General features: G+C 52.7%; 1 protein-coding gene across 4 annotated transcripts in view; it reads left to right on the plus strand.

Moving 5' to 3' along the window:
* Positions 1–12,224: 12,224 nt before the first annotated feature.
* The window catches only part of TAF1B (TATA-box binding protein associated factor, RNA polymerase I subunit B), a 36,467-nt gene continuing 22,484 nt past the window's right edge, over positions 12,225–26,207 (plus strand). The window contains exons 1-7 of one of the 4 annotated variants that reach the window (XM_023743715.1): positions 12,225–12,318; positions 14,040–14,138; positions 16,729–16,816; positions 19,587–19,684; positions 21,014–21,157; positions 21,252–21,378; positions 22,742–22,898. In XM_023743715.1, coding sequence (XP_023599483.1) covers positions 12,301–12,318; positions 14,040–14,138; positions 16,729–16,816; positions 19,587–19,684; positions 21,014–21,157; positions 21,252–21,378; positions 22,742–22,898 — 731 coding nt within the window. In that variant the 5' untranslated portion in view covers positions 12,225–12,300. Of the gene's footprint in view, positions 12,319–13,165; positions 13,220–14,039; positions 14,139–16,728; positions 16,817–19,586; positions 19,685–21,013; positions 21,158–21,251; positions 21,379–22,741; positions 22,899–26,207 lie in introns of those variants that run through there. The other 3 variants (XM_006102336.3, XM_023743714.1, XM_023743716.1) reach the window with 3 other exon arrangements.

The following is a 26,207-nucleotide window of genomic DNA, read 5'->3' on the forward strand; positions in this document are numbered from 1 at the left end:
AGTTCATGGCCTTTCAGGCTTCCTCCCCGTGAACAGGAGTCACTTTTTGAATAATAAGAATTAGGTGTCACAGGGGGGCATCCGGACGGTAGAGATGCTCAGGTGGGCGTGGCCAGAAAAAGGCTGGGAACCACTGGCTTAAGGTCTTGTTCCCAAACCATACAGCACCCCCCCCCCCCCCCCAGCCCAGACACCACCTTTGACATGCGCACCTTTGTTGGGGAAGGTCATTTCGTCCTAAATCTGAGTCCGGCCTTGAGCCCACCACCCCGTCCGGGCATTCGTCCCGGCTGAGCTGGGTCTGTCGTTACAGCCCCGTCCCCAGCTGAGCACGCCCCACGCCCAGCGCCTGCTGAGCTCAGCTTCTTCTTTTTTAAAAAAAATAATTCTTTATTGTTGGAAGTATCACACATGTCCCCTTTGTGCCCCATTGACCCCCTCCAGCCCACCCGAGCCCCAGGCCTCCACCACCCCATTGTGTCCACAGGTTGTGCATCTCTGCATACCAGGTCTTTGATGGATTACCTCCCACCCACGCTCCCTCCCCTCCCTCCCCGTCCATCCCCCATCCCTCCGAGATTCCGCCCTCTGTTCCACTAGCTCAGCTTCTGTAGGTAAAACAAACTCTCCCCTGAGCATGAGGTCAGAGAGGGAGTGAGACCGGGTTCTCCTGCCTGGGACGGCCGGCCGGGTGGGAGCGGAGGGCTGGCTCCAGGCTACACGGCCAGTGCATGTAGGGGTGGCCCTTGGCCTGTCCTGGGGGGGGATGGAGAGGGTGGCATGACAGGAGAGCTCAGAGATGGAGCGGACAGGCAGACGCAGGGTGTGCCTGGGAGAGTCTGGGAGGGTCCCCGAGAGCAGAGAGAAGCTGGGGCCGAGCCCGAGCCCAGAGAACAGACCACAAGGCCCCGGCCTCAGAGCTCACGCGGGGACAGTCGTCAGGAGAGCCGCTGGCCCAGCCCCACCCCTGCATTTCACTCAGCCCCGCCTGCTGCCCAAACCCTGGACCCCAGGTTTCAGCACCCGGTGGGCGGGGGCAGAGAGGGAGTACACCCAGGATAGTGGGGTCCCGGAGGGTGCACCCCATCGCTCCGGCAGTGTGACCGAGCCTGTGTCCTTCCGCAGGACGATGGGCTGCCAGCAAGCCAGACCTGCAGCAGTGCCAGCCCCTAAAAGGCAGCCAGGCCTCCAGCCAAGTGCAGGCCCTGCGTTGCCAATAAGTGACGTGAGCTGGGCCAGTCAGCCCTGTGGGGCCTTCGTGTCCTGTCTGTGCGATGGGGTGCGGTGGGGGCTCCTCCTGGGTCTCTAACATCCCGCGCTGAGTCTCAGCCTAAGACGGCTGTGAAAAATCAGCAACCCCTTGCCCTCTGGCGGGGCTTGGTGTCTGAGCTTCAACCTAGGAACCAGGAGGTCAGGGTTCGATTCCCGCTCAGGGCACAGGCCCGGGTTGCGGGTTCGGTCCCCAGTGGGGGGCGTGCAGGAGGCAGCGGATCCATGATTCTCTCTCATCCTTGATGTTGCTCTCTCTCTCTTCCTCTCTGAAATCAATAAAAAAATATTTTTAAAAATAAGCCACCTCTTCAAATGGGGACACTCTCCCCATGAAGTCCTTACAGAATCTAAAGAGAAAAGTAGCCAGGGAGCTCGGACATCCTGTTTTTACGGCAAATTTCCTCTCGGTTATAAATAAGCAGCTCTCGGCGGAAGGGGAGCCGCACGGCTTTGCCCTTCACACAGGAGCACACGCTCCTGCGCGGAGAGGATGTGACCCGCCAGGGAGGCCGTATTCCTGTTGACAGCTGTTGCCAAGGCAACCCCAAGCCAGGCTGCAAACAGGTAGAAGCAGCTGGCTCTCCTTACTCACCTTGGAAATCACCGGGAAGCGGATCCTGTTTCCTTAGCGTCACAGGTGGGAGCCGAGAGCCTGGTTCTTCGCTTCAGGGCTGTGCACGGCCAGGGCTTCGCTGTGTTCCCGGGGCCTCACTTCCTCTCCGCGTCCCGCGGGCTCGGCCTGGACCTGCGGGAAAGCCCCGGGGGTCAGGGCGCTGGCACCCAGGAGACTCCCTGGGCCAGACTTTTATCCGGGGTTCCTCCCTGAACGGGGAAAAGACACTTTTATTTTGATTGCATAAGACAAGGGGGCAGCCTGCCCTCTGAGTTCTAAGAACAGGAGGGAGAGAGAGGAGCCCGCGGAGGCTGGGGAGGCGGTGAGTAGGGGACAGAGCGGAGAGCGGAGGGGCGGCTGGTGGAGGGGGGCTCCCCGCAGGGGTCTGTGCTGCTCTGCAGCCTCCTCGCTGGGAGAAGGGCTGACGCTCCGCAGGGAGAACACCCGGAGGCTCATGGGAACGGGGAGGCTTGGCAGCACCAGGGGCCTCACAGGCCTTGGAGCTGGGGGAGCCGGCAGAGGTGACCCTGCCCAGGGGCTGGGGGGCCCACCCGGCTTCTGGCTCACACCCCAAAATGACTGGTGTTCTTGGCTCGGGGAGGGCACAGCACTTCTGCTGCCTCCCCCAGCCCCATGGACACTTCAGCCTGGTTTTGGATATGCGGGCCCTGGGGGAAGTGAGGACCCCCCCCCCCAAGGGGAAATCCCGCCCTCCTGATGCCCCAGGATGGCTCTGTGGTTTCCAGAGGGAAGCAGAGGGCGACCCATGGGAAATAAGGGTTTTCCTAATTCCTTCTGCACTGCCCCCGGCTTCCTTCCTCAAACACAAGTCACAGACCAGCACAGCCGAGGCTGGCCCAGACCTCACTGGAGGGCGTGAGCCTGCTGTTAAAAATAATCTGCAAACAAGAAAACCCTGAACCGCCAGGATGCAGCCAATCGATGATGCTCTCCTCACTGATGTTTCTATTTGTCTCCCTCCCTCGTCCTCTCTCTGAAAGCAATAAAAACATTTAAACAATCCTATATAATAAGAGGCTAATATGCAAATCGACCATATGGCAGAATGGCCGGTCGCTATGACGCGCACTGACCACCAGGGGGCAGACGCTCAATGCAGGAGCTGCCCCCTGGTGGTCAATGCGCTCCCACAGGGAGAACACGGCTCAGCCAGAAGCCGGTTCACAGCTGGCAAGCGCAGTGGCAGTGGCGGGAGCCTCTCCCACCTTCGTGGCAGCGCTAAGGATGTCCTAGTCCTAGTGACTGGGGAGCAGGCGTAAGCCGTCAGTCGGACATCCCCTGAGGGCTCCTGGACTGTGAGAGGGCACAGGCCGGGCTGAGGGACCCTTCCCCCCACCCCGAGTGTACGGATTTCGTGCACCAGGCCTCTAGTATTTAAATAAAAAACAACCTGCCCTAGCTGGTTTGGCTCAGTGGATAGAGTGTCGGCCTGCAGACTGAAGGGTCTCAGGTTCCATCCCAGTCAAGGACACATGCCCGGGTTGCGGGTCTGATTCCCAGTGGGGGGCGTGCAGGAGGCAGCCAATCAATGATTCTCTCATATCATTGATGTTTCTATCTCCCTCTCCCTCTTCCTTCCTCTCTGACATCAATAAAGAAATATATTTTTTTTTAAAAAAATAAATAAATAACAACCTGCAGCGCTATATCAGGAGCCCAGGGCGTCTCCCAGGGAAGGCCCCGTCCCTGGCACCTGGGGGAGCCTGTGGAAGGCAGTGAGTAACAGCTAACACGCATCGGGCTTCCTGGCGCCAGGTGCTGCTCTCAGCTAGCCCAGCGGCAGCTCTGTGAGGTGGGCACCATTACCATCATGTTACAGAAGCGGAGGCGCACACACAGAGAGGTTCATCCACCAGCCCAAGGCTGCACAGCGGGGAGTGGCAGAGCCGGACTCGATCTCGGACAGTCAGCCACATCTGCTGCCCCGGATGCTGCCTTTCCCCCCTCAGAGCCAGGAAATCAGTGAGGGGTTGAGCCCTGGTCTCCCTTTTACCTGGAAAGTTCCCTCTCAGCCTTGATCTCCTCACCTGTGAAGTCAGGTTAGCGGTCCGAGAGATGGAGGTGGACGCTGCAGTCCTTGTGCAATCTGGTTCGTGAGCTCGATTTATAACCTTTAAATAGTTATACACACGCCCTTCTCTTTTGATCCCCAGTTCAGCCCCTGGTGCATAGTAGGTGCCCAACCGATGTACCCAGTTTCCATTAGCAGTGCTGTGGGGAGGGGAGCCTGTCAAGCAATGGCAAAGCGTTTCCAGATCCTGCCACCAGAGGGCAGGCAAGCACAGCAGCTGGAGCGCTGGCCCAGCACCAGGGAGAAGGCGGCGGGGGGGGGTGGGTTCCTGGGCGCCCAACCTCCAGGCCTGCAGGACGGAAGGCCAGGTGGAGTGCTGTTTGCTCGTGGCTGCAGGCCTGCCAGGGGCAGGTGGTGTGGGGCGACCTCCTGAAGCCCCCCACTAGCTGGCCGGCTGTACAGCTGCCCCCCCTGGATGGCACCTCCTCTCCGGTTCCCTTTAAGGTTCCGGGGGCGTTTCAGGGACAGAGTGATGTGAGGTCGTGAGGGGACAGTCTGTGCCTCTGGCCACAGGGGTCACCGAGTCTAAGTCCAGGTGACCTTCCTCGGGCTGCGGTCTCGGTGTGAGGGCTGAGCAGGGGTCTCAGGGCCTCTGAGCCGGCCGAGCTCAGGGGGCCTGAGCTGGACTGAGGTCAGCCATTGGCCTGACCCTCCTGTGCCCTTGCCCTGGGGGTGCCTGGGAGCTGCCCCTCCAGTGTCTGACCGGCCCCAGGCTGTGCAGGCTCAGCCCCAAGGCTGACATGTGGGGCTGCCAGACCCAGCAAGTCAGCACGTGAAATATCTCATGAGACACGTGCACGCTGGAAGGTCATTTGTTGTTTCTCTGAAATTCAATTTATTCGGGCGCCTATTGCCCAGGCCTCTGAGTCCAGGGTACCAGGCGCCCAGCCTCACATTCCGGAGGCTGGGTCACTCCGGAAACACCAGGCTCTGGGAGGCCCTCCCGGCCACAGCCACCAGGGGGCAGCAGCACCCAGCGCCCGAGCTCCTCTGCAGGTGGGGCCCTGACCCAGTTCCCAGGTCACCCAGTCCCTCAGCAAACGCTGGCGGAGCCGATGGGGACAGGGCTGTGGGGACAGGGCTGTGGCCTGGCTCAGAGGGAGATCCAGGGTTTGAGAAGGGGCTCCCGCAGCCTGTCCCCAAACCAGGCTGCTCCCCTGAAACTCCTCCTGAGCCTGACGGGGAAGACCCCAGCCCAGCCCTGGCCTCCTGCCTGGCCCGTGAACAGCTCCTGGGGCCCTGCAGCCTGTGCCTGTGGCCCCTGCCTGTCGGGAGTGGGCGATGCCCCCAGTCACCTCCTGAAGTGCCCACAGGGCCCCGCAGCCCTGGGCTCTGCTCACAGCCGCCCAGATATCATGTCTATTAATGTTTTGATACATGTACATATAACCCCCCAATATTTTTGAACAAATGTTTCTTCTCCCCCCCCCCCGCCCAAACAGAGACATAAGATGTACTAGGTAGATTCTTTTCTAATCTGATTTTAATCCCATTAACATCTTTCTTCCTTGGCCATTAAAAATTATTTTGCCATAATGGCTTTTAAGCCCTGGAACTGTCTTTAAACAAAATCCTACCAGGAACCTCCAAAACCAAAAGGGATCAAACTAGAGTTCTGTGATCAGAACATGTGTGTGGGGCCCTGACGCCTGCCTGACCCAATAGGGCATCCCGGCCGCATCTGAAAGCCGCTGTTGCGCGGGAAGAACACAGCATCCTCTCTCCAGCCAGCGGCTCGGCTGTGCCCGTCCTGCCCTTGGTGAACTGATGCGACGTTCTTCGAGCACATCCCATAATTACTTCCCAGTGAAGGCTTTTGAACGTGGGAATGACATAACCAGAGCCATTAGTGTGGATGCTAAGTACAGTCAAATCTTACTTAACTGGAATTCAGCAAACCACAGTCCTTAATTAACCAATTTTCTTTTGCTCAACTTTGGAGAACATAAAGCAAACACTCTCTCTCTCTCTCTCTCTCTCTCTCTCTCTCTCTCTCTCATACACACACACGCACACATGCAGAATTATGAAATAGGGATTACTTCAACAAGTAGGTGCAATAACTACACTCTGAAAACTATAAAAACTCACTGAGAGAAATGAAAGAGGAGTATACCGAGTAAACGGTGAGCTATGCCACACTCAGGGCTTGAGGATTCGATGTTGTTAAGAGGCCAATTCTCCCCCGAGTTGATCTACAGATTAAACGGAGTGACATTCAAAATACCAGCAGAATCATTTGGAAAAACCTTAGTAAACAAGTGTTGAGATTCATGTGGGCTGCAAACCATACAGAATAGACACAAGAGTGAGAACGTTGGAGGACTTGCCTGTGAGTTCAGGACCAGCCACCGAGACTGGGGAGAGGCTGCCACGCGGACCAATGGGACAACAGAGACTCCGCAGATAGACCTGCACACGCGTGTGGTCAGTTGATGTCCTAGCAAACGTGCCAAGACAATTCAGTGGGGGGAAGGACAAGCTTTCCAGCAAAAGGTGCTGGAATCACCACTGGGCCCAAACCACAAACCTTCTTCAAAGCAAAACAAAACAAGAGAAAAGCTTAGTGATCTTGGGTTAGGCAAAGATTGCATTTTATTTTTTCTAAAGTATATTTTTATTGATCACAGAGCGGAAGGGAGAGGGAGAGAGAGAGAGAAACGTCAATGATGAGAGAGGATCACTGCTGGGCTGCCTGCTGCACGCCCCCCATTGGGGATCGAGCCTGCAACCAGGGCATGTGCCCTTGACTGGAATCGAACCCAGGACCCTTCGGTCCGCAGGCCGACGCTCCATCCACTGAGCCACACCGGCTAGGGCTCAGGCCAGGATTTAAACCTACTCCCCTGAGTGTAGTCTCTGCTCTGCTGCCCCCTGGAAATACTCAGCTTTTCCCACACAGGGTAGCACCTCTTCCACGAAGCGTTCCGCTGAGTTGTCCTGGCCCCAAGCCCTGGGATGTGGGTGGCATGGGCGCCTGGAGGAGGCAGTGGGACCAGCTCCACTGTGGCCACACCCTGCGGGCAGGGCCCGGCCTGGAGGACCGGTGGCCACATTCCTGGAATTCCAGGGCCTGTCACCGAGGAATGACCCACTCAAGGACTTTCTCCGGCAACAGCTCTCCCCGCTCAGTCACCCCTATCTCCTTGCCGCCGGGCATGCAGATGCGCCACCATCGTCCCATCTCTAGCCTCCGGCTCTCCTTTCTCTGCTGCCCCTTCTCCCCACCTCCTCTCAGTGAAACCCCCGCAGGCATTGCCTGTCTCCCACTCCTCCTCCTCTGCGCTCCTGGACCCTCAGGGAAGCGCCATCCTGCCCGCTTCCCCAAAGCATCCTGTCCACGCCTGCATCCTGCTGAGGCCTCTGCTCAGCTCACCAGCTCTTACCAGCACCCGCAGCGTCTTCCTCCATGAGACGCCCTCACAGGCCCTGTCCCTACCCGCTGGCCCTCCTGCCCACTGCCTGCCCCTGCCCGGCCACCCTGCTCTGACTTTAATGTCACAGTGCCCACCCCTCCGCCCCGGCTCTCTTCTCTCACCTGCTGTGAGGTCTCTGCTCTCACCCCCAGGCGTCCTCACTGGTCCCGGCTTTAAATTCCATCTTCACACGAGGACTCACTCATTCACACTGCCAGCCGCCAGCCCGGCATCTCCTCTGAACTCCAGGCTCCTCTGTCCCAGTCAGTATCTCCTCTTGTGTTTCTAACTGGCTGTCAGACTTCACGGGTCCCAAATATTTTTCAAAACTTTTTATTTTAAAATATACTTTTATTGCCCTCGCTAGTTTGGCTCAGTGGCTAGAATGTCAGCCTGTGGACTGAAGGGTCCCAGGTTCGATTCCAGTCAAGGCACCTGCCGGGTTGCGAGCTCGATCCCCAGTAGGGGGCGTGCGGGAGGCAGCTGGTCCATGATTCTCTCTCATCATTGATATTTCTCTCTCTCTCTCTCCCTCTCCCTTCCTCTCTGAAATCAATAAAAATACATTTAAAAAACAAACAAATAAAAACAAACAAGAGTCTGCCCTGAATGGAAGCAAAGGCCAGAAAGAAGGGTGAAAAGAGGGAGCTGCATCCGGGGTCTTCAGGCCCTTCCCCTGCCAGTCTTCCTCCTGCCCACGTGCTCTCACGAGGCCCAAATGCGGGCTAGTGCCTGTGTGTCCCCCGCTCGCTCGGCTGCTCCCCCAGGCTCTCCCCAGCTCTCTGAGCCCAAATCCTGTGGCGCCGTCACCTCCACAGGCAGGCCTGGGGTAGGTGGCAGTACAGGTGGCCAGGCTGGCTGGCCAAGGCTGACCCACGCAGCATCCCTTCTCCCTTCCTGGAGGGGCCCGCGATGGTGGCCAGGAGGTGGGTCTGACAAGGGATACAGATCCGGGCCGCAGGGGTGTGCTGGCCAAGCATCAGCCTCGGGGGCCAGGAGGCCTCAGCAGGCAGGGCCTTGCCCAGCGCCCCGCCCCCCAGGCCCATGACCCTCCCTCTGCCCCACTGCCCTCCCGGCCGCCCCTGATGGCCTACAAACACTCCTCGCCCCGTGCACCTGTCCAGCATCAAAGCGCTCATCACTATGTGTTATATGTATCCGTTTTCTTTTTTTTCTTTCTTTCTTTTTTTTTTTGAATCATTGATCGGCTGCCTCCTGCACGCCCCCTACTGGGGATGGAGCCCACAACCTGGGCATGTGCCCGGACCAGGAATCGAACCCTGACCTCCCGGTTCATGGGTCATGGCTCAACCACTGAGCCACGCCGGCTGGGCAATGTATCCGTTTTCTACCGCTGGGCCATGATAAATATGGCTGAGATAACAGGCGACAAATACTGTTACAAACACTTTGGAAGGAGCTAAAAATGCTGAAAATGTAGAAGCAGCGAGTATTGCAACAAATGGAGGAGGTCGGTGACTGGAAGGTCCGCTGCACAGTTGGATCAATCACAGGTACTTCTAACAGGGCCCTGCCTGGGGCGGGGCGGGGTGGGGGGTGGACGGTGGTCCTGGATTCGGTCTCGGCGATGGAGTGTGGCAAGCGGAGGAGCCACTCATGGGAAGTGCCCAGGGGCAGCTGCTCTGGACGCCGAATCATTTCTTTCATAAAAACAATATTTTGTGGCCCAGCTGGCGTGGCTCAATGGTTGAGCGTCGACTCATGAACCAGGAGGTCAGGGTTCAATTTCCAGTCAGGGCACATGACTGGGTTGTGGGCTTGATCCCCAGTAGGGGGGCGTGCAGGAGGCAGCTGACCCATGATTCTGTCTCGTCATTGATGTTTCTATCTCTCTCTCCCTCTCTCTTCCTCTCTGAAATCTATAAAAATATATATAAAAAATAATAAAAAAAAAACAGAAAAAACCCACAAAACAATATTCTGTGGAAACATTGCGTCCAGTACCCACTGAAGGATGGCTGCTTTGCCTGAAACAATGAGAGGACGCTGCGCTCTGACGCTGATGGTGACGGTGCCTCGGCGACATTCCCCAGCGGGAAGCCAGGCGCCGTGGATGCGGTCAGTTTGCACACACAGACCTCCCCGCCGTGGGGCTGTCCCGTGACCTGAGGGAGCTGAGCATCCGTGCAAGTTCTTCGCTCACGTAGAAGGTTGTTGGCTATCTCACAGCAAGATTCTTAAAAGGCCTGTCAGACTTAGCGATGAGTCATCTTTTTCTTCTTCTTAAACAAAAAGGCACGTATTCCTCTGATGACAATGGCCGCCGTATTCCTGTGATGACAGTGGCCGCCTAGCCCACCGCCTGGCGGATACTTCCCAAGTGGTGAACACGCTTCATCTGTCCCTTCAGGGCAAAGGGGATGTTCTCACCCAGTAAGCAGCTGGATGACTGGGTGTGCGGGCGCCTTATCTTTATGTTTACGGTCACAGACGCCCAGGGCCCCCAGTGCTGCCTGACAATCTACCAGATTTCTGATTGGACTCTCCCATTGCCAAGAGCTATCGCACGCCTGCTCTCTCTCAGACCTTGTAACCCCACGTCCGTTCGCAACTGTGACTTGCTTCCCACTTCAGCAGGAACAAGCAGAAGATGACCTTCCCCCTGAACATCAGACTCATCTACTCAACAGCACACCCAACCTCTCCATTTAAAATATGTCACATATATGGCTCTAGGCCAGTGATGGCGAACCTTTTGAGCTCAGCATGTCAGCATTTTGAAAAATTCTAACTTAACTCTGGTGCCGTGTCACATATAGAAATTTTTTGATATTTGCAACCATAGTAAAACAAAGATTTATATTTTTGATATTTATTTTATATATTTAAATGCCATTTAACAAAGAAAAATCAACCAAAAAAATGAGTTCGCGTGTCACCTCTGACACGCGTGTCATAGGTTCGCCATCACTACCCTAGGCTGTTCAGCTCAGTGGATAGAGTGTCGGCCTTCGGACTGAAGGGTCCCAGGTTCAATTCCAGTGAAGGGCACATACCTCAGTCACAGACCCCGATCCCCAAGAGACCAATTGATGGGTCTCACACTCTGTCTCTCCCCCTCCATTCCACTCTCTCTATGGAGCCCAGCTGGTGTAGCTCAATGGTTGAGTGTTGACCTATGAACCAGGAGGTCAATATTCGATTACCAGTCAGGGCACATGCCTGGGTCGTGGGCTCCATCCCCAGTAGGGGGCATGCAGGAGGCAGCCGATCAATGATTCTCTCTCATCATTGATGTTTCTCTCTCTCTCACTCTCCTTTCCTCTCTGAAATCAATAAAATATATATATTTTTAAAAATCAATGGAAAAATATCCTCAGGCAAGGGCTAACAACAACAAAATCTTTAAAATATTTTGCATATACATAAAAATCTTACAAAGTCACTCATCCATTCAACAAATACTTATTGATCACATCCTAGAAGCTACGTTCTAGGCGCGGGGTGTATAGCAATAAACCAGAAGACACAAATCCTGAGGTCATGGAGCTGTTTGAGTCGGACATTCAGTACTGCCCCTTTCTCAGATTGCAACATTTAACGTCGGAGCTGGTCTAGAAAACAGAAGGCTTATGATCAGCTGTTCATGACAATCCTTGACGCTTTGAAGATGGGAAAGGGCTTTTGGAAGGAGTCTGCAACGGCACAGAGCCGAGCCTGGAGAATGACAGGGCGGATGCAAGTGGTGAGGGGCATTATCTACTAGGAGAGCCGTGATAAAATAGGGAGACAGACTGCTCTGCGGGCGGGACTGGTGGCTCTCGAAGGCAGGGAGCTGTCCTGTTTACCCCTCACTTCCCAATGGCTGGCGACTGCCTAGCACACAGTGGGTGTGTAATGACTTTGTGAAATGAATGGATTGACGAGTCAATAGGGAGGGAGGGAGTAAAGAGCTACTCCCTGGTGATCTCACTTCTCTCTTTAATGCCGTCTGGACAGAGAGACAACCCCCAGTTCCAGCCACTCACCCACCTCCTTGCGGATCCTTAAAATGACATGCATGAGGCGCAGGACTCGGGGCCTTCGCACTTCCTGTTCCCTCTGCCTGGAATGATGTTCCCAACAGGGCTCTGCCTTCCTGGCCTCAAAGGTCGTCTTCTTGGCGAGACCTTTCTTGACCACCCATTAGAAATGGACACCGCCCTGTAGCTCCCGCTCTCCGCTCTCCGCTCCTGCTTTTCTCCTGGGCACTCATCACCACTTATACCATATATTTCCTTACATCTTTTGGGTCTCCCTACCAGAGTGTAACCTCCTTGAAGAGTAAGCAAGAAGGGACTTTTGTGGACTGCTGAATCCTCAGGACCTAAACAGCGCCTGCTTCATGGATAAGCAGGGAAGGAACGTGCGCAAGGAAGGAGCAATAAAAGCTAAATTCGTGAGCACTTACGTAGGTGAGGCTCACAGGTGACAGCTAGCTTTTACAGAGGAGGAAACTGAGGCACAGGAAGCAGGAAAGCCGTGGTTAGAAACCCAGATCTCACCCAGCAACCTGCACTCTTCCCGGCAGAGCCCACGCCTCCCGTGCTATTCGAAGCCAGCGTGGCGTGCAGAGCTCCCTGCAGCCCCAATAGTGCGCGGGTCTCCGAATTACCGCCAGGCCGGCCGGGCGCGATCGCATCCGCTCGGCATGCGGCCGGTTTCTTACTGGTGTGTGTTTCGTTTCCTGGGCTTGGACAGGGATGCTGTCTGGGAGAGGGACACAGGCTTTGCGGCTTCGCCCCGGGAGGGAGCGAAGGGAGGTTTCACCGCGGCCGCAGGCGCCCGGAACTCAAAGTCAGGGTCTCGGTTTCCGCCCGGAACGCCGCTCCCGCCGCTCCCTCCCGGAAGTTGCGCTCGCTGCCCGGGTAACGGGCCCCGACGGTGTCGGCAGCCGCTGCGTCGCTATGGACCGAGAGGAGGCGGTGAGCGGGTGGTGGCCCGGGCGGGTCCGCACAGCCGGGCGGGAGGGGACGGAGCTGAGGAGAAGGGGCGCGGGGACGCCGTCTGGCTGCGGGGCGGCCTCTGACCGCGGGGGGCGGGGCGCGGGGGCTGCGCGCGGGGTCGGGGATGGGGCCGGCGGGCGCGCGCGTGTTTTGGGGAAAGAGGCAGGGGTTTCAGCCGGAGGAGGGTGTGGGCACCGAGGGTGACGGCCTGTAGGGGTGGGTGTGCTGCAGGGGGAGGAGGAGCGGTGGGCTTGGTGGGGTGTCCGCCCACGGGGCGCATCCTCTCTGGACCGCCCGCAAGTCCCCTTCGACGTTGGGGCGGGAGGGGGCGGGGCGGGCAGGGAACCAGAACGCCCCCAGGTGACCCCTGGGGGTCCTCGCCACCACCTCGTGCAGGGGTTCCAAATTCGGGTTTGGGGACCCTCCAGGGCAGAGGTTCTCAACCGGTGGGTCGCGACCCCTTTGGGGGTCGAAGGACCCTTTCACAGGGGTCGCCTAAGACCATCGGAAAACACATATATAATTACATATTGTTTTTGTGATTAATCACTATGCTTTCATTATGTTCAATTTGTAAGAATGACAATACATACTGCATATCAGATATTTACATGACGATTCATAACAGTAGCAAAATTACAGTTATAAAGTAGCAACGAAAATAATGTTATGGTTGGGGGTCACCACAACATGAGGAACTGTATTAAAGGGTCGCGGCGTTAGGAAGGTTGAGAACCACTGCTCCAGGGACTGAACGATCGTCATCCATACGGGGTTAAAGAAAACTTCCCCAACTCATTGCCGGAATAAATGGGGCGTTCGTTTCTGACACGCTAGTCACATGCCAGAGCCTCATGGTATTAAAGCTTCCTGTGATGAGGTCAGTGATCCTGTCAAACTCCAGGATCGGGGACCAGTCGCCCAGTGACAGTCTCGGAACATAGAGAAGCGCTGGGAGCAGAAGGCCTTCCCATGGTGGACGCCCAGCAGATGTTTGCTGAGTGATGGGTGGGTAATGCCTGGGAAGGACCCTGGTCACTCCGACACCCTTGGCCTGAATGTGCTGTGAGTAGGGACCAGGTCTGCTTGGCTCCACTGACATGCCTAGTACATAGGTCGTTGATGCTCCTTGTACTGCCGAGTGAATAAATCGAAACCCGAAACAACTATAATAAAAATCTGGTCCCTGCCCGGCCGGTGTGGCCCAGTGGCTGAGCACTGACCTGGGAACCAGGAGGTTGGGGTTGGGCTCCTGGTCAGGACACGTGCCCGGGTTGCTGCTCGATGATCATTGATGTGTCTGTCTCTCTCTCCGTCTCCCTTCCTCTCTAAAATCAATTTAAAAAATCTATTTAAAAAATGGTCTGCTATTTCTATTTGTTAAGCCTTCTCTATACTTAACTCTTATCTTTTTTTTTTTCATCACAGCATTTTCAAGGAGTTTTACTAGTATTCACTCATCTTTTTCCTATTTCACCCCTCCCACCTTTTCTTCATTCCCCCCCTCACCCATTGCATGTTTTAGAAACTTGTCTTTAGTTTAATTCCATCCAAACTGCTCAGGAACCTGAGCTCCTGTTCTCCCTGCTTATAGAGAACCTCTCTTACGTATTTTCTACTTTGATGACTTTGTATTTATGGGGTAGACCTGCAGGGTTTGGGCCCCGTGTGCTGAAAGTGGCTTTCCTCTTTTCCTGCAGAAAGAGTTCAGAGAGCGCTGTACTCAGTGCGATGCGGTGTCTTGGGGTCTGACTGATGAAGGCAAATACTATTGTACTTCCTGCCACAACGTTACAGAAGTAAGTGACAGATCTCATCCGTGAACTTGCTTATGTTTTAAACAGTGCAGGTTCAGCCTCATGTGTGGCAAAGAATTGATCGATTCTTATCGGGCTTGCAATACCCTAATTCCACGAATGGTAGTAGTCTTCCAGTGCTTACGCAGGGTGAGGGAATTTGTGAGTTAGATTTAGGATGAGTTTTTGAAATTATGTTGGGCCATACATATAAATGATTTCCCGATTCAGACTGTGTAGTCCAGGCGTGTCAAACTCGTGGCCCGCGGGCTGCATGCCTTGCCTATTTGGCCCGTGTTAGCCTTTGAGTTTGACATGCTTGGTGTAGTCTTAAGGGGAAATAATTAAAACTGTAGTTCTTTGATTAGTTAAGAGTTTTTAATGTGTGGTGGGATCTTAGAGGTTTGGAAGACGGGATGTTAGAAAGATGGAGGACTGTTGGAAATGTGCTTCGTTATTATTTTATCTTTGTACAGTGCCTTACAGATTGCCCAGTGTTTCTTACCCGGTCCTTAACTGCCTCCTCATAACCACCTGTGAGCTGTACTATTGTGCCTCTCTAGAGACAGGGCAGGTAGGGCTCACGACTTGAGTTTGCCAAAGTCACACAAGTATAAAGTGTTGAGCCAGGACTTGAACCTGAGTCTTCTGACTCCAGTGTTCATTTTACTCACCACACCTGCCTCTTACAGTAGAGACTGCCATTCTGTCCTGCGTGGCCTTGATAAGTGAGGCACCTTCCCCCCGGGAGGGCTGGGCCCTGTTCTGGTTACACACCTCAGGGCAACATAACCCCAATAATCAAGGGTGTGGACAGCCTGCTATTGGACAGTCTCAACATGCTAGGCTCTTCTCCCTGGGTAAGGATTTGCTCAGAGTCTACAGAGCCAGGAAGGAGCAGATCCTACCTCCACCACATCCCCGGAAGAAAGGCACATCGGGGGCAGATAAATGGAACTGTAGACTTCTGCTCCTGGCCAGGATGGAGTAGCAGGACTCAGGTTTACCTTCCTACCCTAAACAACAAAAAACCTGGAAAAAATATATGAAACAAGTAAAAAAGAATTTCCCTTGAGAAAAGTGGTTGGTTTAGCTTGCAGCTCAGTCACACAAGAGCTTTTCCTTGAGACAATCATTGTTCTGTCTGCAGCGAAGTTCCTATGTCGGCTTCCATGCAGTCACAGTGTTTAAGAGATCAGTGCTCCTCTGATGAAAGGGTTGGGCTAGGGGGTATGTTCGTTATTTGGATTATGGTGATGGTTTTGGATATACACACACAAAAGCTGATGCTTTTGGAAAATCACATTTATGAGTAGAATGTCTACATATTATTTGCACATAAAATTATGTCTGCAGTAAGTGCCTACATATTATTTGAAGATACTAAACAAAGGTATGAAGTATTGATTACGTGGAAGAAAATAACAGTCTACATGTACTACTGAAGTCAGAGTTTTATTTAAGAAAAATATATACTTGATCATGTTTCTATATTTTTACCTTATTTATAAGTATGTTAAGAGTATTAAGTAATTCAAATATATATATATATATATATATATATGGAAAGAGTTTAGAATAAATTACAAATTCTTAAAATTATATAGTAATGGCTATATCTTTATTTCAGTATTAGTAAAAAAGTGAACAGACACTGGACCAAGTGTTAGAAGATCTGAATTCTAGGGTGGGTTTTTTTTGTGTGTGTTATTTGTAAAATATGGCTCATTTGTAAATATTATTGGTGTAACAATTAGGGAAAGTATATATGCAATCAAAGGCATTTATAAAATTGTTAAAAAGATTTAATATATGTGAGAGAGAGAAAGAGCTATAATCAGAGAGCAAGCCAGAATCTTAGGTACCAGCCCCTGAGAGCACTTGGAATTGAAGACTTTGGAATGAATTGTACCCACCATTTAGTCATTACAAAATCCTATAAATGGATAAAAAACAAAAAGTAGTATTTTTATAATTTTATAAATAAAGCTGTTTTAGAATATTATTCAAATACAGAAAAGTAGAATGTGTAGCTTAGGCATTGCTGATTACAATAAATACAGAAATTATTTTAACTCCAAAGTGTTTTTGGTGCAGAAAACATGAATATATTTGACTTTAGGTTTGATTTGAAACAATTAGAAAGTGATTTTACCAAAGAACTTATATGCTTTTTGCATAACCCATGGACACAGACAGTAGTGTGGTTAAGGCCTGGGGAAGGGGTCCATGGGGGAGAAAGGGGTCATCTGTAATACTTTCACCAATAAATTAAAAAAAAAGAAAGAAAAGAAAAGGTTAACCCGCATTCATGCACACACACACAAATGTGATTTGAAATAAAAGTTGATTCATTTGACAGACGTTTATTCAGTGTTTACTATATTCCAGGCACTGTTTTAGGTAGAGAGTAATTTTGAATGAGAAAGCAACAAAAGGTTACTCAGAATGTTCCAATTCATATAATTTCCCCCACGTGTTACATCATTGGTTCTGGCACTCACAGGTGGGTTCATTGTGCTTCCAGAACAGCTTGGAAACATGTGGGAGATGTAAAGCTATGGCTTTAATGATAATGTTTCCGTTTCTGCAGAGATCTAAGGACGTTTTAAATAGCGAGGCGATTCCTAATACTAAAATACAAGCTATCAACCGCGGGCTTAAAAAGAGAAATAAACTTGGTAAGTTCATTCCTCGTGTGTGCCCAGCATTCTTCAGCCATGGTTTTCACCGTCATGATTTGGGGATGTGGAATGGAATATTAAGTAGATTCTAGAGAAGTTGCCAGAATTCTAAGCAGGTAATCCAACGTGGAATTAAAGTGGGTGGTTATTGATGGTGAAATTGGAGGCAGGTGTCTGCCAGCATGTCATTTTTTACCCTGTGTTGTCAGGTTGCTTTTCCAGTGGAGCAACTATTATGCAAAAAAATAATGATGACAAAAGGTGCATATCTCTTTCTATCTGTTGGCGTATGCTTTTCTGTTCTGTATTTGTCATCTCATGAATGTGATTTTTTGCGCTTTAAAGAAAAATGCTTACTTTCTGAAATGATTCAGCAGGAATTGTCAGGTTAGGCAGGTTAAACCTGATATTCAACTTCAGAAACCCATTTCTCACACTGAATTTTGAACACACCCTTTTAAAATAGGGAAGATTATTTTCCCTTAAAATAGCCTCAGGCCCTAGCTGGTTTGGCTCAGTGGATAGAGCGTCGGCCTGAGTACTGAAGGGTCCTGGGTTTGATTCCCGTTCAGGGCATATGCCTGGGTTTCAGGCCCGATCCCCAGTGGGGGGTGTGCAGGAGGCAGCCAATCAATGATTCTCTCTCATCATTGATGTTTCTATCTCTCTCCCTCTTCCTCCTCTCTGAAATCAATAAAAACATATTTTAAAAAATAGCCTCAGCATGGGTGTGCTTTGAAAGGTATGTTTCATTAACCCAGTGAGTACATGTAATTACCCTTCTTGAGAAGAATCTGAGGGCGTCTACCTGATGCTTTTCATTTTGTGACTGATGATCTAGGACAGTGATGGCGAACCTTTGACACGCGTCTCAGAGGTGACACGCGAACTCATTTTTTTAGTTGATTTTTCTTTGTTAAATGGCATTTAAATATATAAAATAAATATCAAAAATATAAGTCTTTGTTTTACTATGGTTGCAAAGATCAAAAAATTTCTATATGTGACACGGCACCAGAGTTAAGTTAGGGCTTTTCAAAATGCTGACACGCCGAGCTCAGAAGGTTCGCCATCACTGATAGGACCAGATTCTCAGGTTTGAAACCAGGCTAATGACGGCTCCTTCCACATGAGGGGCTCCAAGGGCACACACACTTGAAATAAATATGTAAAAATGTGAATGAACTCTGTGTGAACGACAGAGAGAATGCCTAAATGCCAACTTTTATTCCTGATTAACCTTTAATAGTGACTGTTGTTATTAGGCTGAAACCTGATTAATTTTAAATTTTATTAGGGTAAGCCTGATTAATTTGGATTTGACCTATGTAAATAGTTAAAATGTATAGTTAAACGTAACACATTGCGGACGGATCACGAGCATTCTTGTGTTTTCGTATTACACAGTGTTTTACATAAACGTTAAAGGCGCGCCTTACAGTTAAATACCCATTGCATCTTGAAGCTATTTATTACATGTTCTTATAAGCTAATATCTTTTTAAAGTGTGATACTTTGTAAATGTTTTTTGTCCTCGTTCAGTAGAACTTACCTGGCCACTGGGTAAAGCTAGCAGTAAAACCACCGGTGCGCAGTGTTAAGTAGCTGCAGGAACTCGGTGCTTCAGGGAGATGCCAGGTGTCGTAGATTCAGCCTCTTTGACCTCCGTTCCTTCCTCTGTAACATGGAGGTGGTACCGCCTGTTACGTGGACCAGGAGCCCAGACGCAGGGTGTGGCGGTGAGAGCAGTGCGCAGGAGGAGGAGCGCACGGGGCCCGGTTGAAGAGCTCCCCCTCCCTCCCTGCAGTTGGGGCAGCGGAGACAGGCTTTCCATCTCACTCGGGTACAACCCGAGACCCTCTCCAGAGGTTGGGTCAGGGCCTGGAGACACTGAGGTGAGGAGAGCGGCAGTCCGGTGACAGCCACAAGGGGAGGGACCTTGGAGTCATGGTCACCGACTCCAGAAGCTCTGTGTGAGAAGCTGCTAACCCACCCCCGGAAAGGACAGTGTTTGTCCAGCAGGGAGGGTGAAACCTCAGGGCCTTAGCCGGTGGTTCTGTTTAAACGCGTAGCTCTTGTCGGCCATGTGGCAGGTTTCCTCACCGTCTCAGGGCGGTTTGAGGACTGAAGGAGAGAACCTACTACAGCACCCGGCACGCCCGGCACCTGGCAGAGCTCCATACAGGGGGTTTCTTCGCTTGCAGTTTCTCCCGAGAACCTGGATCCGTGCTCAGAGAAGCAGATGCCACGCGCACTGTGTGGAGTGACGGCACTGCCTCTCCTGGAGCCCGGACCCTCTCGTCCTGGCTTCTGTGCATCGATTCCCCACATGCTCACGGCTGCCTTTCGGGTGCTGGGGACAGAGCAGTGGAAGCCCAGGGGCGGAGCGCTGCGTGTCCCCAGGCAGGGTTTAGTGGGCATCGTTCACACAGTATGCTTCTTAAAACTTATTTCATCTGTTTAACGTGGTGACTACCATTTTTCTACCTATTACATTAATGTTTCAGAAAAATTATGGATAATGTGAAATATAAAATCTCATCAATTATAAAAATAATGTTTAGCATTAGCATTTGGGTACAAATCTGCCATGTTGGAAATTAGACTGTAAGAATGGAAACCCTATTCAGGGATACAAAACACTACAGTTGCCCTGTGTGAAACAGCCGTGCCCGGGCAGGCGCGGGGAGGACGTGAGGGACACCTGTGGCCGCGCACAGTGGTCAGTCAGGAGTGCGGTGTCTGAGACATGTTGTCTGTCTTTCAGAGAAAGGCTGGGACTGGTACGTGTGCGAAGGCTTTCAGCGCGTCCTGTATCAGCAAGCAGAGGCCTTGAAGGCCCTGGGGGTCGGCCCAGAGTTAAAGGTGAGTCCATGTGTGCCTAGATGTTAGCTCTCCGTCTTGTTCGAAGAACAGTAAGATTTAGAGTGAAACTGACCAGTAATAACAGGAGGGCTGCGGGAGAATCTTGCTTCTGATGTTTTTACTTTAGTCTTTTTATTAGACCAGCAATTCCCATACTACATTCTCCAGGATGTGAAGAAGCAATACATCTAAAAGCAAACAAAAGGGTTTACTCATCATGTATTTAGGAAACATTGACTTAAACCAGGGGTCCTCAAACTTTTTAAACAGGGGGCCAGTTCACTGTCCCTCAGACCGTTGGAGGGCCAGACTATAGTTTAAAAAAAAACTATGAACAAATTCCTATGCACACTGCACATATCTTATTTTGAAGTAAAAAAACAAAACGGGAACAAATACAGTATTTGTATTTGCATGTGACCCGCGGGCCGTAGTTTGAGGACCCCTGAGCGATGTAAAACAAGTAACTTTGCAAGCTTCTGGCCGCCTTTCATGTGGCGGTGTGCTGGTTCCGTTCCCCCGGGGCCTGGGGATGGTGTGGGCCGTGCTCAGGGTTTGAGACAGAAGCCAGGTAGGTGGCCTCCAGCAGGATTTGAGTTCCAGATGCTCCCTGGGGAGCGAGGCATCAGCCAGTGGTTCTCCACGTGGGTTTGTGTCAGGAGCCTGGAGGGCCTGTGAAAGCACAGCCTGCTGACCCGTCCAGAGCTGCTGGGGCAGGAGGTGTGGAGTGGCCCAAGGATTGGCCTTCTAGCAAGTTCCCACGTGACCTGATAGGGCTGGTCCAGGGACCATCCTTTGACTTTGCTGCCTCTCAAGAGGGACTTTTCTATTATTTGAATTTCGTATTTCCCCATCTAGTTGAAGCCTTTTCAGAAATTCTGTAAAAGCCAGTTATTGAGCACTGTGGTTACTGTCCACCTGCTTCATGCCCATCACTGGAAGCCTAGCTGGAGAGAGGGGAGTGCGTGAACAGTCAGATCCCGGGTGCTCACAAGTGACACGAAGGGCAGAACGAGAAGGGAGGAGGACAGGGTGGACCAAATCACCAAGGAGAGATGTAGAGGGGGCTTTGCTGGTGGGGCAGCCGCACAGGTGACTCTAGACCGGGTGTGGCGAAGAGGCACTGGCCTGTGCTGGCAGAGGTCACTACAGGAACTAGAAACTCAGGGCGCCTGCCCGCAGTCAGTGCGTTCGGTCCGGCTGCTGGTGAGGGAAGTAGAGCCGCACAGGAGAGGGCGCCGTCCAGGCAGCACAGAGAGGCTGTGGGTGAGATGTGCTGGGTACTTGTCACCAGACCACAGATCCCCACTCCTTTCCCTTTCGCCTCAGAATCAAGTTCTACATAATTTTTGGAAGCGCTACCTGCAGAAGAGCAAGCAGGCGTATTGCGAAAACCCTGTTCATGCCAGAAAGAGGAAAGCCGCGGTAAGTCACAGGCAGAGCCTGGGACAGGGACACCCGGGAGACGCAGAGGTGAGGTTTATGATGGTCAGGAGTTAAGTTCATGGGAATTATTGCCATTTAATTTAAAATTCCTGTGCAGTAACTTCATGTTGTTTTGCGATAGGTCCTGGGCAGTCCGAGTCACTCGGACTGGGAGAGCGAGCCTGCGCTGCTGAGTGACGCCAGCGGCCCTTTTGTTGAAAGTGACGGCCCCCGGAAGCCTTCCCCCCCCAGCAGAGCATCCCACTCAGGTAACGGAGCCTCGCTGCCCAGGGCGGGAGGCGGGAGCTGGTGGCGTCTGGAAGGAACGCAGTCCAGTCTCCTCGCTCCAGGAAGGTGGTTGGCCCAGCAGAACGCCACGCTGAGCAAAAGGCACAGGAGTGAAGTCTCAGTGTCATTTTATGGAGGACACTGTCCCCACAGGAACACTGCTGTGTGGTGTCGGAAGGGAGCCAAACAGGAAGTGGGTCTAGAAAGACGGAGGCCAACTCAGTAAAGATCGTACATGTGTGGGGGCCCAGGGTTTCCCCAGAAAAGCCGCTGCAGAGCGTGAGAGAACTTAGCCCCTGGTCATCGGGTAGACAGGAGTCAAAGAGGACATGCCCCGTTTCTAAGCACAGACCAAAGCAGGCGGAATGAGCCCGTGGTACATGTGTGTGTACCTCATTTTCCGATTTAATTCCACGATTGTACCCGGGGAGTCTGGCCTGGGCTCCGGGGGAGAGGCTGAGCTACTGGTCCTTCCCTTAGCGGATCCAGGATTCCCACCTGGAACCCGCCCCCGGAGCCGATCGGATTTTCCAGAGCACGCTCTGTGCGTCTCCTGGTCGGAGGGTGTCATCCTGGCTGTTCTGGAAAGCGGCGGGAAGAAGAGGGCCCGGGAGAGGGGGGTCTCAGGACTCCATACGTGACCTTTCACTTCCCCCGTTTTCATAAGATGCCCGGCTCAGCTGTGAGTGTGACTGAGGGTCCCTGTCCCAGAGGAGAAACTTCCAATGTCCGGCCAAGATTGGGGCGGGCAGTCCCGTGGCTGTGGCGCTGGGTGTGAAGCTGATCAGACTCCAGCAGTCCTGGGGTCAGCCCGACCGTCGCTGTTGCCAGGGGGCCCTGGTTGAACCACTCCCTCGCCCTCTTCAGAGGCCCCGGGCAAAGTCACCGCCATGGCTTCGAGTCCAGCTGTCCAGGACCGCTAAGGCGCAATCGCCTGTCCAATGCTTTCCAGCTTCCAAACTGTGCTGCTCCTCTCTCCTTTCCACCTTATCTGTTCTGGGGTTACCGTTTTAAAATGGCCTTTATCATTGTTTAGTGAGACAGAGCAGACGCTAAACAGCAGGTTTTCAACCTGCCATCTTAACGGGAAGCTCCGGGGAGCCGCCACATGTGCAGATCATAGTGTCTTACGTATTTTATGGGATCTGTGGCCTCGTGTGTCTTGTAAAGGAGTCATCCTCCATCGTTGGCATCCTCAGGCCCCTGCAGGCTTGTTGGACAGGTTGGTGCAGCTCCTCGGGGCTCAGGCGGCCCCAGTACAGCTGGTCCAAGGACGATGCTTTGAGAACCACAGATTTAAATGCCTCTTTGGATTTTACTATTTTTCTCCTTTTGTCCCCTAAGAAATGGCCTCCATCTGCTCCGGGTCTCTTGATGGAGTCGAGTACTCTCTGCGCAAGGAGAAGGGGCTCGTGAAGATGACCATGCCCGCGACCCTCGCTCTCTGCGGCCTGTCGTTGCTGTGGCAGCGGGAGGCGCTCGCCCTCTCCGACCTCCTGCGGTAAGCGGCCTCGGGGCGTGTGGTCATCTGTGCAGACCAGGGACAGCGTGGACAGTGTGACTTACGAGGTTTGCATTGAGGAAGGGACTGGAAAGACTGGGGTACTGGGTTCCAGTTCTGTAACTCAATCCTCCCTGGGCTAGTAACTCCCCCTTCCTGGCTTCCTTATTCATAAAGTGGAAATAATAGTACCTGCCTGGCGTGGGCGTTGGGAGTTAGTTATCTACTGTGAGTAAACCGCTTTGAAGAAGAAAAGTGACATTCAAGTGGTAGTATTAGTGTTGTTGTTTCTAAGGAAGAAGATGAACAGATGACTTTGCATTGGCAAATGGTTATTAATGGAGTTACACAAGAGCTAAACATAGGCTGCCTGCCTTTATATGTGAAATTGAAACACAACTGTTGGAAGAACCTGTTATGCAGATAGCTGGCATTTACATTTTCCAAGATAATCTGCAGGGCTTTCTGGCTAACGAGTAAATTAGGGCATGTGCTGAGGATTTCTCATCACAGCCAAGACGGGCCCCAGTCATCAGTGTGTCCCTGCTCCCCTTGCTCGTGTGTTCTAATAACGTGTGGGTGTAGTCGGCGTGTGGAGTCGGGTAAAAGCATGGATTTAGACCACACTCCTGGGTTCTGCTGCTCTATGTTATGTGCCTTGAGTAAATTTCATTTTAACTTTTCTCTGCCTCTGTCTTCTTGTTGTAAAGCAGGAATAACACTATTTACCTCGTAGGGTTAGGGTTGCAGCTGCGTCAGTACTTCGCACACGCAGAGCACTTAGGCCAGGCCGGACACAGGAGAGCAGTGCTGCTATCGTGGCTTTGTCACCTTCCTTTTCTCTCCTCCTCCTCTCCTCCTCCTTCTTCTTTGCCGCCACCATCATTGTTGGCACTAGGCCCTTTGATTAAATAAAACGCCTCCAATGAATGATGCTGGTACCTTTGAATTCGGCCACAGCAACCAGATAACAAGGCTTTTCTCAGGTGATTCACCGCGTGCAGATCGCCCATGACTCAGGGACTTCACTGTGAAGTTGAAACCCCGTCTTGCTCTGTCTGCCCCCTGGGGTGACCTCATCTTCTCCCAGGGCCCTAATTACCGCCTCTGTGGTGATGACGCCCGAGTCTATATCTCCAGCCCAGACTTGTTTACTGAGGGCCGGGCCCGTATGTATCACACAGGAGGCCGCGGACGGCCACTCCTGGGCTGTCTTCATGGTATCTCAAGATCAGCATGACCCAATGAGGCTCCTCGTCTTTCCCCTCGGCCCAGCTCCTCTCCATCCAGCGTTTTCCGTCTTCTAAACGCCACGCCTCTGGCATCCGATCCAGCAGCCTAGGAATCGGCCTTGACTCTTCCCTCTCTAGGCACACACATCCCGTCAGCCAAACTTGCAAAGTAACTCTCGAAACCACTTTCCTTTCTCCCCATTTCCTGTCTGTCTTTACCTGGGTTGCTTAGCAACCTCCCAGATGAGCCCTGTGGCTGCAGTCTTGTGCCTTCTCCCCGTGTCCTCCCTAACCAGAAGGACCTTCGGGAACAGCAGTCTCATCACCTGTGGATGCCGGCACAGACTCCCCACCCTCCCAGGGCGGCTGGAGAGGCTATAGCAGAACCCGCCTAGAACTCTAACTACCTGAAGTTCTTCTCGGGGAAGGTTATATGTGGTTGGAAGATCGAGGGTGAAATCCTGCACCTTCGTCTCTTTCTCTCTCCCCAGCTCCCTTTCCTCCTTCCTCTCCCTTCCTCTTCCCTCTCCCTTTCCTCCTCCTCCTCCCTCCCTCTTCCCTCTTCCTTCCTCTTCCCTCTTCCTTCCTCTTCCCTCTTCCTTCCTCTTCCCTCTTCCTTCCTCTTCCCTCTTCCTTCCTCTTCCCTCTTCCTTCCTCTTCCCTCTTCCTTCCTCTTCCCTCTCCCTTCCTCTTCCCTCTCCCTTTCCTCCTCCCTCTCCCTTCCTCCTCCCTCTCCCTTCCTCCTCCCTCTCCCTTTCCTCCTCCCTCTCCCTTCCTCCTCCCTCTCCCTTCATCCTCCCTCTCTCTCCCTCCTCCCTCTCCCTTCCTCCTTCCTCTCCCTTCCTCCTCCCTCTCCCTTTCCTCCTCCCTCTCCCTCCCTCCTCCCTCTCCCTTCCTCCTTCCTCTCCCTTTCTCCTCCCGGGGAATGGCAGGCCCACGAGGAGGTGGGTCCGCTGGCTGGAGGCCTCTCTGCTCTGGGCACATACAGATCTGGGGACCGAGCTCAGCTGCTGGGAATAACAGGAGAAGAGCTTGTCCCTTTCTCTGCTTTCCTCAGGTTCTCAAAGTGTGTCCCCTGGCACCTGTGAGAGACGCAGGGCCTTGGGCCCATTCTTACCTTCTGACCCAGCCGCCCGGGTGGGCCTGTGAGCTCTGCTTTCCTAAGTCCCCAAGAGACTCCTGTAGATGCTAAACTGAGAGCTCCTGCCAGACTGTGAACAGACAGCTAAAGGGCACTGATCTGAAGAGAGCCATGGCGAGCCTGGCTGCAGCCCCTGCATCTCACTGACCCTACGCGTCACTCCCGTTAAGTCCTGAGCGGCGCCCGGGGTCCTCGGGATGAGCTCATCACCCTTCCAGGAGCCTTCAGAGGACCTGCCTGCCCAGCAACGACAGGAATAAGTGAAGATAGCCAACACTGTTCAGTCCACAGATGCTCATTGAATATTGATTACATGCAGGGGTTACTCTTGAGATGCCATGTAGATGGAGTCCCTGCTCTCACCAAGTCCAGGCTCGAGGCGGGAGCAGATGAGCAAGGACCTAACTGTGTAAAAGCTGATCCCGAGCGAAGGGCTTACAGGAGACGGAAGCTGGTGACGTGACAGTGACTAGCTGGCTGCCGGGACTGGTCGATAGGGGGCCTCACTGTGAAGGTGGGCTTACGCTGCACTTTCAGTGAAATAAAGCCGGAGGGGAGGCAGCTCTCGATGCACTGGCGCTCGGCTCGGGCAGAGGGAGGTCAGTGCCCAGCCCTAGAGCTCCGTGTGGTCGAGGAGGAGGGAAGTGGACGGAGTGAGCGAATCTGAAGGAGTCGGAGGGTGGGGCCAGGGGCCTAATAAGCAGAGGTCAGATACAGGTCTTCGTTAGCCTAGTTAGGGGGTTGGATGCTTTTAATTGAGATATAATTCATATACAGTAAAACTCACCCTTTTCAATGCCCGTCAGTGGTTTTCGGCGCATTTACAAGGCTGTGCAGCCATCTCTGTCTGTTTCCACAGCAAAGGACACGCGTGCTCAGTAGGAGTGAGACAGTGAGGCCCTGGGAGATGGGCAGGAGAGGCAGACCCGGTCACTC

This window comes from Myotis lucifugus, unplaced genomic scaffold (assembly GCF_000147115.1).
Source record: "Myotis lucifugus unplaced genomic scaffold, Myoluc2.0 scaffold_409, whole genome shotgun sequence".
NCBI lineage: Eukaryota > Metazoa > Chordata > Mammalia > Chiroptera > Vespertilionidae > Myotis > Myotis lucifugus.